General features: G+C 51.1%; 1 protein-coding gene across 1 annotated transcript; it reads right to left on the bottom strand.

The window, feature by feature from the left end:
- Positions 1-693: 693 nt before the first annotated feature.
- On the bottom strand, positions 694-5907 carry LOC135823760 (uncharacterized). Its single transcript, XM_065336603.1, has 2 exons — positions 1777-5907; positions 694-1383 (listed from the first exon to the last, which is right to left on the bottom strand). The coding sequence occupies exons 1-2, from the start codon at positions 5469-5471 to the stop codon at positions 1143-1145; spliced, it is 3936 nt and encodes a 1311-aa protein (XP_065192675.1). The 5' UTR covers positions 5472-5907; the 3' UTR covers positions 694-1142.
- Positions 5908-11079: the final 5172 nt, after the last annotated feature.

The raw sequence follows: 11079 nt of genomic DNA, 5'->3' as shown, positions 1-11079 counted from the left end.
TAGCTATGTGGTGTAGACCAGGCTGAATAGTGGCGGTCAATTTTTCAGCCTTGCAACCTGCTGAATGGTGCAATCCGAGCACAAGTTGTTATGTATCATCAAATGGTGTGTGTGTGTGTGTGTGTGTGTGCGCGCACGCTTTCACCTTTTCACATGTATGTCCAGGTGCCTTTGCATTTGAGCCGCATTCTAAGTGCGGGCATCTTGACTGTGTGTACGGCTATTTCGTTACTTACGAGACTGACACTGGTACGAGAATTCTTGGCCGGAGAGCACGGTTTTTGGTACATAATTATTATGTAGATATTCATGCTTGCTGGTGGTGTGGTCGTGGGGGAGGCTAGGCATGGACTGGCCCCACACAGTCTATTGTTCCTGTGTTTCTGCCGCAACAAACCGGTTACACGCACTGGCATTGCTGAGCCACCATCCCTGTAGCCTTGTAGCCTAAGTTGTAGGTCATGCAGATGCGTGCATTATGCAACTGCCTGTTGCTGCAGTGCGGTTCCTATCCATGGTATACATGCCGAATACTATAATTGAATAGCAACGCTTCTTGGGACCCAGGGTGTGTGGGCGGGTGAATGGGGGGGGGGGGGGGGGTAGACAGTGCCTACAATGTCGTACTTGGGCCCTGGCACTGAGTGCAGTCAGGTCACCGCAGATATCTGCTGCTATGTCTGCTCAGTGGCACCTCCAGACAGCAGATTGAAGGCATTTATTTTTAGTGTCACTGTTATGGTATTGACATGATTTACAGAATACCGGTACGTACATGTACAGTATAGCTAGTTAGCAAGCTTCAATGACCGCACTAGCACTGGATTCAGAGATAATTACTTCCTTCAAAACTTACGGATATGAGACGAATTTTAGCGATAAATAATTTTTTCGTGAAGAATCTTGACAAAACAAAAGATACTGGTCTACCTGAGTGTAAGAATAAGAATGATGATGATTGGAGATTCCTAAACCCTAATAGTAATACTAGAATAAAGTAGTAGTGCTCAATGATTGGTCGTGTGTTCTGTAGTAGAAGTCGCCCAGTGAACTGCGAGTACCGGTATGGCTTAATAACACTACACCGGTATTGCTGCAATGCACACAGCTTGGCGTCCGATTTCGTTTGACCCGCTAGGCAGCTAACACCACCTGACTAGCTGCTGATCAAGTCGCCGGACGATGTCTGAGAAGTGTGGCCGTTCAGTGGCGTTGGCCTGCCAGCAGTTCTTGATCAGGTCTGAGTAGTCACCAGGCATGCCATCCGGTAAGCACGGTCTCTCCCCGGCCAGCACAGCGTCGCACAGGACGTGCTGGAAGCGGTACTGCTGCTCACCGAACGGAGCTCGGCGCGTGTACGCCTCCCAGAGAACGAGTCCAAAGCTGCCGCAGGGAACAAGATACCAACAGAGATAGTATGTCATGAGTAATGGAAACAAGATTCACCCTACAATAATACTACAATGTCATGTATTACCTACAGAGTTTGTGCCACTCATACAGGTACTGAATCCCATTTTTGATTAATTATCACTTTACTATTATTCAAAGGAAAGAAAAAAAAAACGAGCCAAGACCTTTCTTCGTATAATCCCTCGTCCTTCAGAGTATGGCTTCTTTCTTTCTCTCTACTGGCTGTGCGGAAAGCTCTACCTTTACAGGCATGGAGCACTCTTTGGGCAGTAGAGCACGTTACTTGTCGATTATGTAATCCTTCATCACTATACAACCATGCTATCAGGTGAGAGCTACAGAAAATCATTTGCACGCCAGTACCTGTAAACATCGGCGCTTGTTCCATACGTTTGGCAGCTCCAAATCTCCGGTGACCGATACACAGATGTACCGACCATGCTGGTCACCTCTCCATCGCCGTACTGCTGTCGCTGGTTGTGCTGCTGCAGCAGTGGACTGCCCTCGTTCACCGCGTCCGTGCTACAGGCCAGCGTGTGGCCCCCGCTATCGGCGATGTCATGCTGGTTCAGGTGCGACATCAGGCGTGCCGTGCCGAAATCAGCCACCTTGACCACCCAGCGCTCGGTCACCAGCAGATTGGAGCACTTCAGGTCAAGGTGTACAACTGGTGGATGCAGGCCGTGCAAGTACTCCATACCCTTAGCCGCATCCAGCATGAAGCGAAGGCGATCTGCATGGCTGATGGCTACGCTCTCGTCCACCAGCAACGACTTGAGCGAGCCACGCTTAGCATACTCCATCACCAGGAACAGCTCGTTCTTCGGGTCAACGCCGGCGCCCAGGAACAGCACGATGTTGGGATGCCGGTGCTGCTTCATCAGCTCGGCCTCGCGTTGGAACTCCTGCACTGAGCGTTCGTCGGCCAGCCAGTGTCTTTGCAGCTTCTTGACGGTGACGAGCGTGTCGCTCAGCTCCGCCAGCCACACTTCACCGCAGCCGCCCTGCGCCACCAGGCGCCGCGGCCGAATCTGACTCCACTCGATCTTCCAGATGGCCATCATCTTGGAGATTTGCTTGGAGGAAGCGCGCAGCTTTCGCCGCAGCTCTCTGGCCTGCCGACGGCGCCTGACGAATATGCTGATGGCTATGGAGGTGGTGATGGCGGCGATTAGTACGCCCATGCCGGCCGCAATGAAATAGTAGGGCACGAGGCAGTTATCACGTTGGTCGTAGCCGACATGGCAGGCGCACATTGGCTCGGCGCCGGTCGACACGTTGCACACGCCGTTGCCGTGGCAATAGCCGTCCACACACGCCGTGCAGTCGTCCGACGAGGTGCTGGCGTTGCCGGTGGTGACCGTGGACTTGGGACACGCTATGCAGTGGCGCCCGTCCGGTCCCCACGTGTGCATGGGGCACTCGGCGCACGTGGCGTTCGCTCGCTGGTGGCCGGCCGGGCATGTGTCGTCGGAGAGAAACGTGGCCGCGTAGCCCGCGGAGTTGTTCTCGGCGATCACCCACGACGCCAGGAAGAGATTTCCCGACCTCACAGGAACGGTCGTCAATCCTACGTAGCCGGTGTGCCTGAACAGTGGTCGTGTCTTGCGAATTGCAAACCTTCCATGAGGATCTGTATTGTAGAACATAATGATGGTGTCCGTCGCTGGGCCAGTTGAGTCCACACCGCCGTGAAGAAGGAGAAGATCATTGCCATGGCTGATTAGACTGTGCCCAACTCGACCTGGAGGAAATTGTCCCCGCACGCATCTTATATGGTACGTCGGTGTTGTCGAGTCCACAGAGATCTCGAAGAATGCATCGGGCCCGGTGGAGATCTGCGACGGGGTCGGTTCAGAGGCGCGGATACCGCCGAACACGAGCCACCGATTCTGAACGCGCGTTACACTGGGACTGGCCACCGATTGGAGATGGGCACTGTCCTTGCCCGGAGTCATACGCTGCCAACGTCCCGTGCACGTGCCAATGTCCGAGAACACAAACTGCCACGTGTCGTTCAGGCTGTGCGTGGAGCCGCTCTGCGGCACCATGCCGCCAAACATCACGAACGCAGTAGCGTTGCGGGCAAAGCCGGCATGGCCAGTACGCCCCACAGGCTGCAGGGCACGCTCCAAGCGAGCGTCTGACCACTGGCCACGGCAGGCATCGTAGCACAGCAGTGTAGACACCGCCCTGCTGCCTTCCATGCCGCCATGCACTGCCGCATGGCAACCACCGTTACCCGGCATCTGCATAAACAGCCGTCCCCGCAGCAGGCTGGCGTTCGTCTGCAGCTTGCCCTCCGCCTGAAGGATATGCATGCTGAACGGCAGCATGGCAGGGGTAGGCCTTGCGGCGCTGTGCTCATCCGGCTGGCTCAGCCGTGCGTCACTCTGAAAGCGATACTCAACCAGCGGCGTGTCGGGCTGGTGGTCATTATTCCACGCCGAGTCGCCGATCATCACGCGGGTCTGCGAACCTTCCAGAGTCGAGGCGGCATGCAGAGGTGACTGGAATATCTGTGTTCCCTGTGCCCAATTCCGGTCCGCCAATGCTTTGCTGCTGATCACCGATCGGGAAAAGTCAATGGGCTTGTGCAGTGGGTTGGAGTGGATTTGCGGCCCGGACTCGGTGATGAGCGACTTCTGGATGTAAAGGCTGCGTACGAACGGTGCAGCCAGGTCCAGCACAAAGATGTGTTTGCTGCCCGCCACCAACTGCATCACTTCGGCGCGGCGGATTTGGTCTTCGGGCGTTTCCAGCGCTTGCCAGCTGTCGACGAAGGCATTGAAGCCGTAGCTCTTCGTGTACACACGTGCCGTGAGTGTGCTACTGTCGTGACTAGGTAACGTCATGCCATGGCTTGAAAGCATACTGTTCAGGCTCTGTGGGTTGGGCCAGCTTGCCGTCACAAGCAGCTGATGGCTCTGCAGGTAGGTCGAGATGAACATCATGTGCTCGCGGGACTCGCGACACTCGGCCGGAAAGTCCTCTCTCAGTCCCCACTCGGAATACTTGACATTGTAGTACCATATGGAGCACGCGTGGTTCGTGTTGCCGCGAGCAACCCACGCCACCTGCCGCTTCCTGCTGCCAGTTTCAATGTAGAAAAGATCGACATTGTCCTCAGCAGGCGGCCATGCCGCGGCACTTAGCACTATTTGAGACCACCGGGCTGCGCTGGTGTCGTTGCTGCTGCTGCTGAACTCTAAGCTCCACATGTGCTTGTCCGGCTTTCCCGGTTCATTGTAGAGGCCGATAATTGAGAACGGCTGTGTTTGTTGCCCGGCAATGCGAGCGGCGTGACTATCATCAGACGGCACGGCTACAACGACAGTCGACTGGATCGTCATGGCAACCGCGGGTGTGGCGCTGCTTATGTCGACGTGGACTAGGTCGCCGTCTCTCCACATGTACACCGCGTCAGTGCCGGTATCGCGTCGCTGGAGACCGAACAGCAGCATCTCTCGGCCGGACGGCGATACCACCACCTTCACCTGCTCGCCACCGTCCGTCGTTGCTAGGCTACAGGGAACGTCGACGTCCGCACAGTGCTTGGTGTGGTTCAGCCAGGTTGCCACACCGCACAAGTCTGGGTTTGGGTGAACAGGGAAGAGCTGCATGGTCAGCTGTGTATCGCCGGTTCTCGCGTCTCTGGACAGGAGCGGGGCGACGATAGCTTCGTTGTCTGTTATGTCCAGGGCAGGTATGCTGAGGGTCATTGTCCGGCGTGGGTACTTCACCCAGCTGTGCAATGGTTTTCTGTTCACCATTGAAAACAAGCCTTGGTCACTGCTCCACGGAAAATACGGATCATTCGAGGCCAGTGTCACAGGTATTAGTTGGTCGGGGAGGATTTTCTCTCGCAGGTCTCCCTCGCCTGACCAGCTGAGTTTACCACCGCCACTACTAGTACTAGCGTGGAGCATACGAACACCAAATGCGCTTAGCACAATCAAGTAAAGGACAAGTGCAGAGAGCGTGCGACACTGTGTTCTGCGCTCAAGGCTGACCGCTTGGTGCAGACGACCAGAGCGACAATCCACCACCCTGATCATTACGATTTACGACCCAGGTCAGGACTCACTTCAGTTTTTTTTCGCCGACTGCTTCTGATACGCTTGGAAGCTTCGCGTCTTCCAGATTGTAACCTACCCTGCTCCGTAATGCTGTCCGAGTTTAGACTTAGAGCCTCACTCCTGCAGCGTGAGCTGAACTTGGGCCGATGAATGAATAGCGTTGTGCTTGGCGAGAACTCAGTCGAGACGCCTCAATCACACAGGCTCGGATGAAGAAACGATGTGGAAGGAGCTGCTGCCGGAGAAGAAATCTTTCGAACGTATTGGCAGAAGGCTCACTACCAACTGGCAAGCATCTCATCTCAGCTTTAGCAGTAAAACACCGAATCCGATGGCTTCTCGCAACCGATATCGGCCAATCAGCCCCAGGCTCCATTGTTCGCTGACTGTACCTTCGTCGCCACTCCAGGAACACTCCCATTGATGGATCCATCACGCGTTTAATATTTCCAAGCCGGCAAACTGCGAAGGTCAACATTGCAACCAAAGTGTTGTACTTTGACTACCGTATGTTGTCGACGAGGATTTATGGGGCCCGGGGATTCGCTATTATTTTTAAATGAGCGCCTTCCAGTTCCACGCGTGGATAGCAGATCTACATAATTGAGATAAACGCATGAGTAGATCTACTGACTCTGAGTCTGAAGTGGACTGCCTCAGGCTCAGGTCACAGTCCGCGTCTGGTGGGTTGTGTTGTTGAGTTGGGATTGTCCCTTCAGACCGTGAACGTCCAACTGCTGTCGCGACCCACACATCTGTTGAGACGATTTCGACTTGTCAAACACAAGACCCGTCACTATCAGCCTGCATGTGGCCCACATGTCACATCGTGACAGTCATGCTGGCTGGCAGTGAGGGACTCTTGTGTTTGACAAGTCGAACTCGTCTCAGCAGATGTGCCAGAACAGGCAGAGGTGGTAACTGACTGAATCCGTTGATGTTGTGTGTTCAGTTTTACCAAGGGTACAGCTAATTTTACTCCTGGTCAGGCTGGTGTTACCAAGATACGTTCACTAGACGTACTAACGGTTAGATGTACACGTAAAATAACTGCATGCTGTCCAACTACACCTGCAATCGCCACACAAAGTGGTCATTGGCTACCCGAGCCATGTATTGCTTGGAATAAAAACTAAACTCCAACCCATCTACATGTAGTTCGAAAGAGTGGGCGTGGAGTGGTGCTTTCTTGCAGGTTTGCCGAGCGGAAGGTTCGATGGACTTCTCGTGTGCTCTGGAAGGCAGTCGTGACTCGTGAGTCAGTCAAGTGAGATTAAAGTTGGCAGGAAAAGCGCGAGCTCCCACGTAGAGAGCGGCACACAATAATATGACATTTTTGGCCAAATCGAGTTAACAATTGTTTCAGATACAACCTGGTCAGGAGAGTGTCGTGCAAAAATCCAGGTCCAAAAATCTCAATTCATCACCGAGTTACTCTGGAAACTATCCGGACTATCGATCACATATTCACAGAAAATACTTTTTCGAACGCGATTTTCTCAACTGCGAGCAAAACGTCATAAGGTACCTTTTTGCATCTGACGGCTCCTTTTAAAAAGTATCGCCGAAGTCGCACCAACCTCTTCTTCACATTTGTTGTCCCCGGCACGGGATTGCGAACTAGATGGTTCACTAGAGGCAACACCGTTGTGATTGGGAATGGCCAAAGGTCCTCAGCGCTTGTTCTGCACCTCCATGATCGACACTGACTCACGCTGTTGTCTGGAGTTCGTGCTGCTAGCTGTAAGACCCTACCCAGCCCCGCAAGCGGAGACGGCCTAAAGCTGCCTGCACCGCCTGCCTATCGGGATCCGAAGAGTGCACTATGCTAAACGCAGTCTACCTCTTGCCCTCCTCCCTCCCCCCCCCCCATGGTGCTTGCTGTGTACGCCGATCCCCAGACCCTTGATCTGGGGAGTCCACCGCACCTCACCTGTGCAGCTCATGTAGCCATACACGCCCATTATTGTTTTTGCTTTGTCTTTGTTTCGTTCCTCCTTCTTCCCTAGGTATGTGCACTTTGATGAACATAAAATATAAAGCGAAGTTGATTGTTCCAACAAGGAACACATGCTTCTTGCCGAACTTGACACTTGACTGACTCACGACTGCCATCCGGAGCACACGAGGAGCACATCACATCTTCCACTCGGCAAATCTGCAAGAAAGCACCACTCCCTGCTCAATACACAGTGTTTCGGGGAATTCACCCCTCATCAGTTGAGCTTGAGTAGGCCGAGAAAGATTGCAGTGCCTGAAAAGCACCACTTTATATACTGCGATCTTGTAAAATAATTTTTTTATATAAAACCACTGCAAATATGACGAGAGATACGTCGGTGAGACCTACGGTAGCGTTGCGACCAGGATCAAGGAGCACAATGATCATTCTCGGAACACGGTGAAGAGAAAGCGTTCGGCCAGCATTATGAAGCAGAACTTCAATCAGAGTCTTTGCTATAATTATAGTAATATCCAAGTTCTTGGTTATGAGAGCGATAGCCCTCGGAGGAGAATCCGAGAGGCATCATTCATCATCAGGGACCTACATGTATCTCCCGAAATTGACAACAACATCGGCTGGGGTCTGTTGTAACTTTTCATTCCATTCTATCCCTCTAGCCCAGTCTCTACAGACTAGTATCTCACACGGTTAATCAACATATTATTTTCTTTCTCCTAGTTCTACTCGGATGGCGAGCCAATTAAATTATGGTGAAAAAAAGGACAACATGTTACGAGTTATGACTAACTGTCCACCAACGTAAGCAGATCTTATACAGTCAGCGAGTGCGACAAAATGGCACAAAACTGACACTGAGACATCCGGCGACCTGACACCTAGCTCCAACACTTCTCCAAGGCGCAAACCAACAACCTTCCAACTTGGAAGGCTCAGGTTCGGAAAGGTCCAAGAGGGGAAGGAAAGCGCAACCTTTCCAAACCTGAGCCTTTTAAGTTGGAAGGTTGTTGGTTTGCGCCTTGGAGAAGTGTTGGAGCTAGGTGTCAGGTCGCCGAATGTCTCAGTGTCAGTTTTGTGCCATTTTGTCGCACTCGCTGACTGTATAAGATCTGCTTACGTTTGGTGGACAGTTAGTCGTAACTCGTAACATTTTGTCCTTCTTCTTTTTCTCCTAGTTCTGTTATATCTTCCCCTGTTCTGCTCAGAGGTACATGTATACATGTAGAACCGCGTAGCCGTCTTTCTATTTTCCACAATGTAGTGTTGTACCATTTTCACCGCCATCATAATATGGGGCAGGCCTGTCCGTTTGGTTTGCGATAAAAAGTTCTTAAAAACAAACAAACAACAACAACAACAACAATATCTCTTTTCGGCAATGATGCCATCGCTAGAATAAAGAATTCAAAAAACAACAATAACAGCAACAACAACATGCGCTGACTGTGTTGTACTTCGAAGTACGCATCATGCTAGTTACCACTGCTTTGGTGTTACCTGCTTACCTTTTTGTCCTTGGTGGGGTTTTTTTTTGAACAACGGGTCACGTGTTCCAGCGTGCCCAAGTTAGTTACCGTTTTTTTGCATGGCAAATAATATTGAAAAAGAAAAGAAAAAGTCCCAACCCTGCCCTGCCAGTTATGTGGACTTACAAGGGTCGCCATGGCAAATAATAACAATTGTAATTCCAAATGTACAACTATGATGTACTTAGCACAGTCATGTCAAAAACCGGTCTTCGACACTGAACACAACTGCCTCAGGACCGGATAGCCGCTTCAGCCACCACCCTCACGACAGAGGTGTCCATGGCTGGCAGGGAACGAACCGGCCGTGAAAACAAGCAATGCTGGAACTCAGCAGGGCAAAAGACAGCCGGCACCGGATCCCGGCATGACCTGGCTGTACGGCCGGCTCCTTCGTCTTCTCTGAGACCAGAGACGCGACACGCTTGTAGAAGCTGGTGACGGATTTCCCCATCCCACCACTGGCTGAGAAAACCAATGGTAGGAAGGTGGCATGCTCAACATCCCTGACGCGTTGGCCATAGTGTCGACGTTTTTCCTTCTCATGGCGCTGGTACGTGCTGGTGTCCTTGGTGTCAATGTAACATACATGCATGTAGTTAGGTACATGTAGCCATGTAGATGTGATGTGCTAATAGCACCTTTCCCCCTTGTTTCTCTCCAGCGGCCTTTGATTTACGCGCGTTGTCACTTTGTCCCTCTCCTTTTTCTTCTTCTTCTTCTTTTTTTTTGCCTTTGAATATCGCCGTTGATATGGCCACTTCATTCCTGACGATGGTCGTGTAAACCGAAATGTTGATGTAATTACAGTGTTTAGTTGAGTGTAGGCAGGTTGCCTGTGAATGAATAGTATGACAAACGGTATCCAATGTTTTGCTTGCAATGAGTCTTGGTCCGTACTCTGCCTACTTGTAATGTTCCTGTGACTCTCTACAATGTAATGTTGGTGAACGTTCGGCACATGATGCTCCGAGTACCGAAGAGTGCACACGCTCTCCAGGAGGCCTTGACGAGCTGAATTCACCTCCAGAAGACACCAAAGGTAACAGTAACGGTTCAAATAGTTTTCGAGCATAGGCGTTGCGGAACAATGTTCCAACTGCTAAACGTGTCTTTTAGAGCTTGCTATGACACGTACATGTACATGTAGATACTACATAGCCCCGTTTTGTTCAACCAGCAGATCCGGAGGTGTCTGACGGCTTGGTTCGACCTCCTTTCACTAGGGACCAGCTAGTTTGTCACGTACATGTACATGTACATGTACATGTACATCACATTTGTATTTAAATTTTATAGCGCTCTGAACAATACTTCAGCGAGTGTTGGTGCATACGGTTTGCGGTGTTATGTTCATGATGCACTTTGTGCTAAGCATCATTTTTTTTTACATCGACAGCAAACGGGCCGGACCGTGGGCTACACTGCAGAGCAAAGTAGTGGTGAAAAAGATCAAACCAAAAGACATGGAAATAGTAGACATGGAAGATCCCCCCCCCCCCCCGAAGTGTCTTTTCTGGCACTGAGAGCGAAAAGGGAACAGCAAAAGGAAAACAAAGGCAATGGGATACGTGGGTACTAAACAGTCGGTGCTAAAACTGGGAACATCGTGATAACTACGAACTAAGAGTTTGGCCATACTGTTCTTCTCTTACTTTAAGTAGTTCGTAGCTATTCAATGTTCACGTTGGTTCAGTTAGGCTTTCTGCACTGACTGTACCAACGTATCCTATTGTTTCTGTTTTCGTTTTTGTTTTCCCTTTTTTTTTTTAATAATCTCAGTGGTAAGAATTCTGTGGGATTCGCCATCCGGTGCGATGGCTTCATTGAGCACCCATGGCCTGATACTATTTTGGTGGATGAACCTGCCAAGAAGGCCCTGGTCGTTGTCATTACTGTACCTGGTGATCCACATGTTGCTGAAAAGGAAGTTGAGAACCGTGCGAAGTATCAACTTCTTGCTGGTAAGATCCATCAGTGGTGGCAAGTTGAGACTCAAACTGTTCCTGTGGTAGTTGTAACTAACCGGGCACTGTTTCCAAACGGTTGCCAGGATGACTTTGATATTGATGTACTTTGAAGTAAAATAAATACAAAT

Source organism: Sycon ciliatum, chromosome 8, assembly GCF_964019385.1.
Source record: "Sycon ciliatum chromosome 8, ocSycCili1.1, whole genome shotgun sequence".
NCBI lineage: Eukaryota > Metazoa > Porifera > Calcarea > Leucosolenida > Sycettidae > Sycon > Sycon ciliatum.
Note: the sequence above shows the minus strand (reverse complement) of the source record. Positions and strands in the feature narration are given on the sequence as shown.

Excerpts from the sequence above, each read along its gene's own strand:
- LOC135823760 (XM_065336603.1), bottom strand. The coding sequence starts at position 5,471 with ATGATCAGGGTGGTGGATTGTCGCTCTGGTCGTCTGCACCAAGCGGTC. Across the intron at positions 1,384-1,776 it reads ACAAGCGCCGATGTTTACAG|CTTTGGACTCGTTCTCTGGG; the intron begins GTACTGGCGTGC and ends TCCCTGCGGCAG.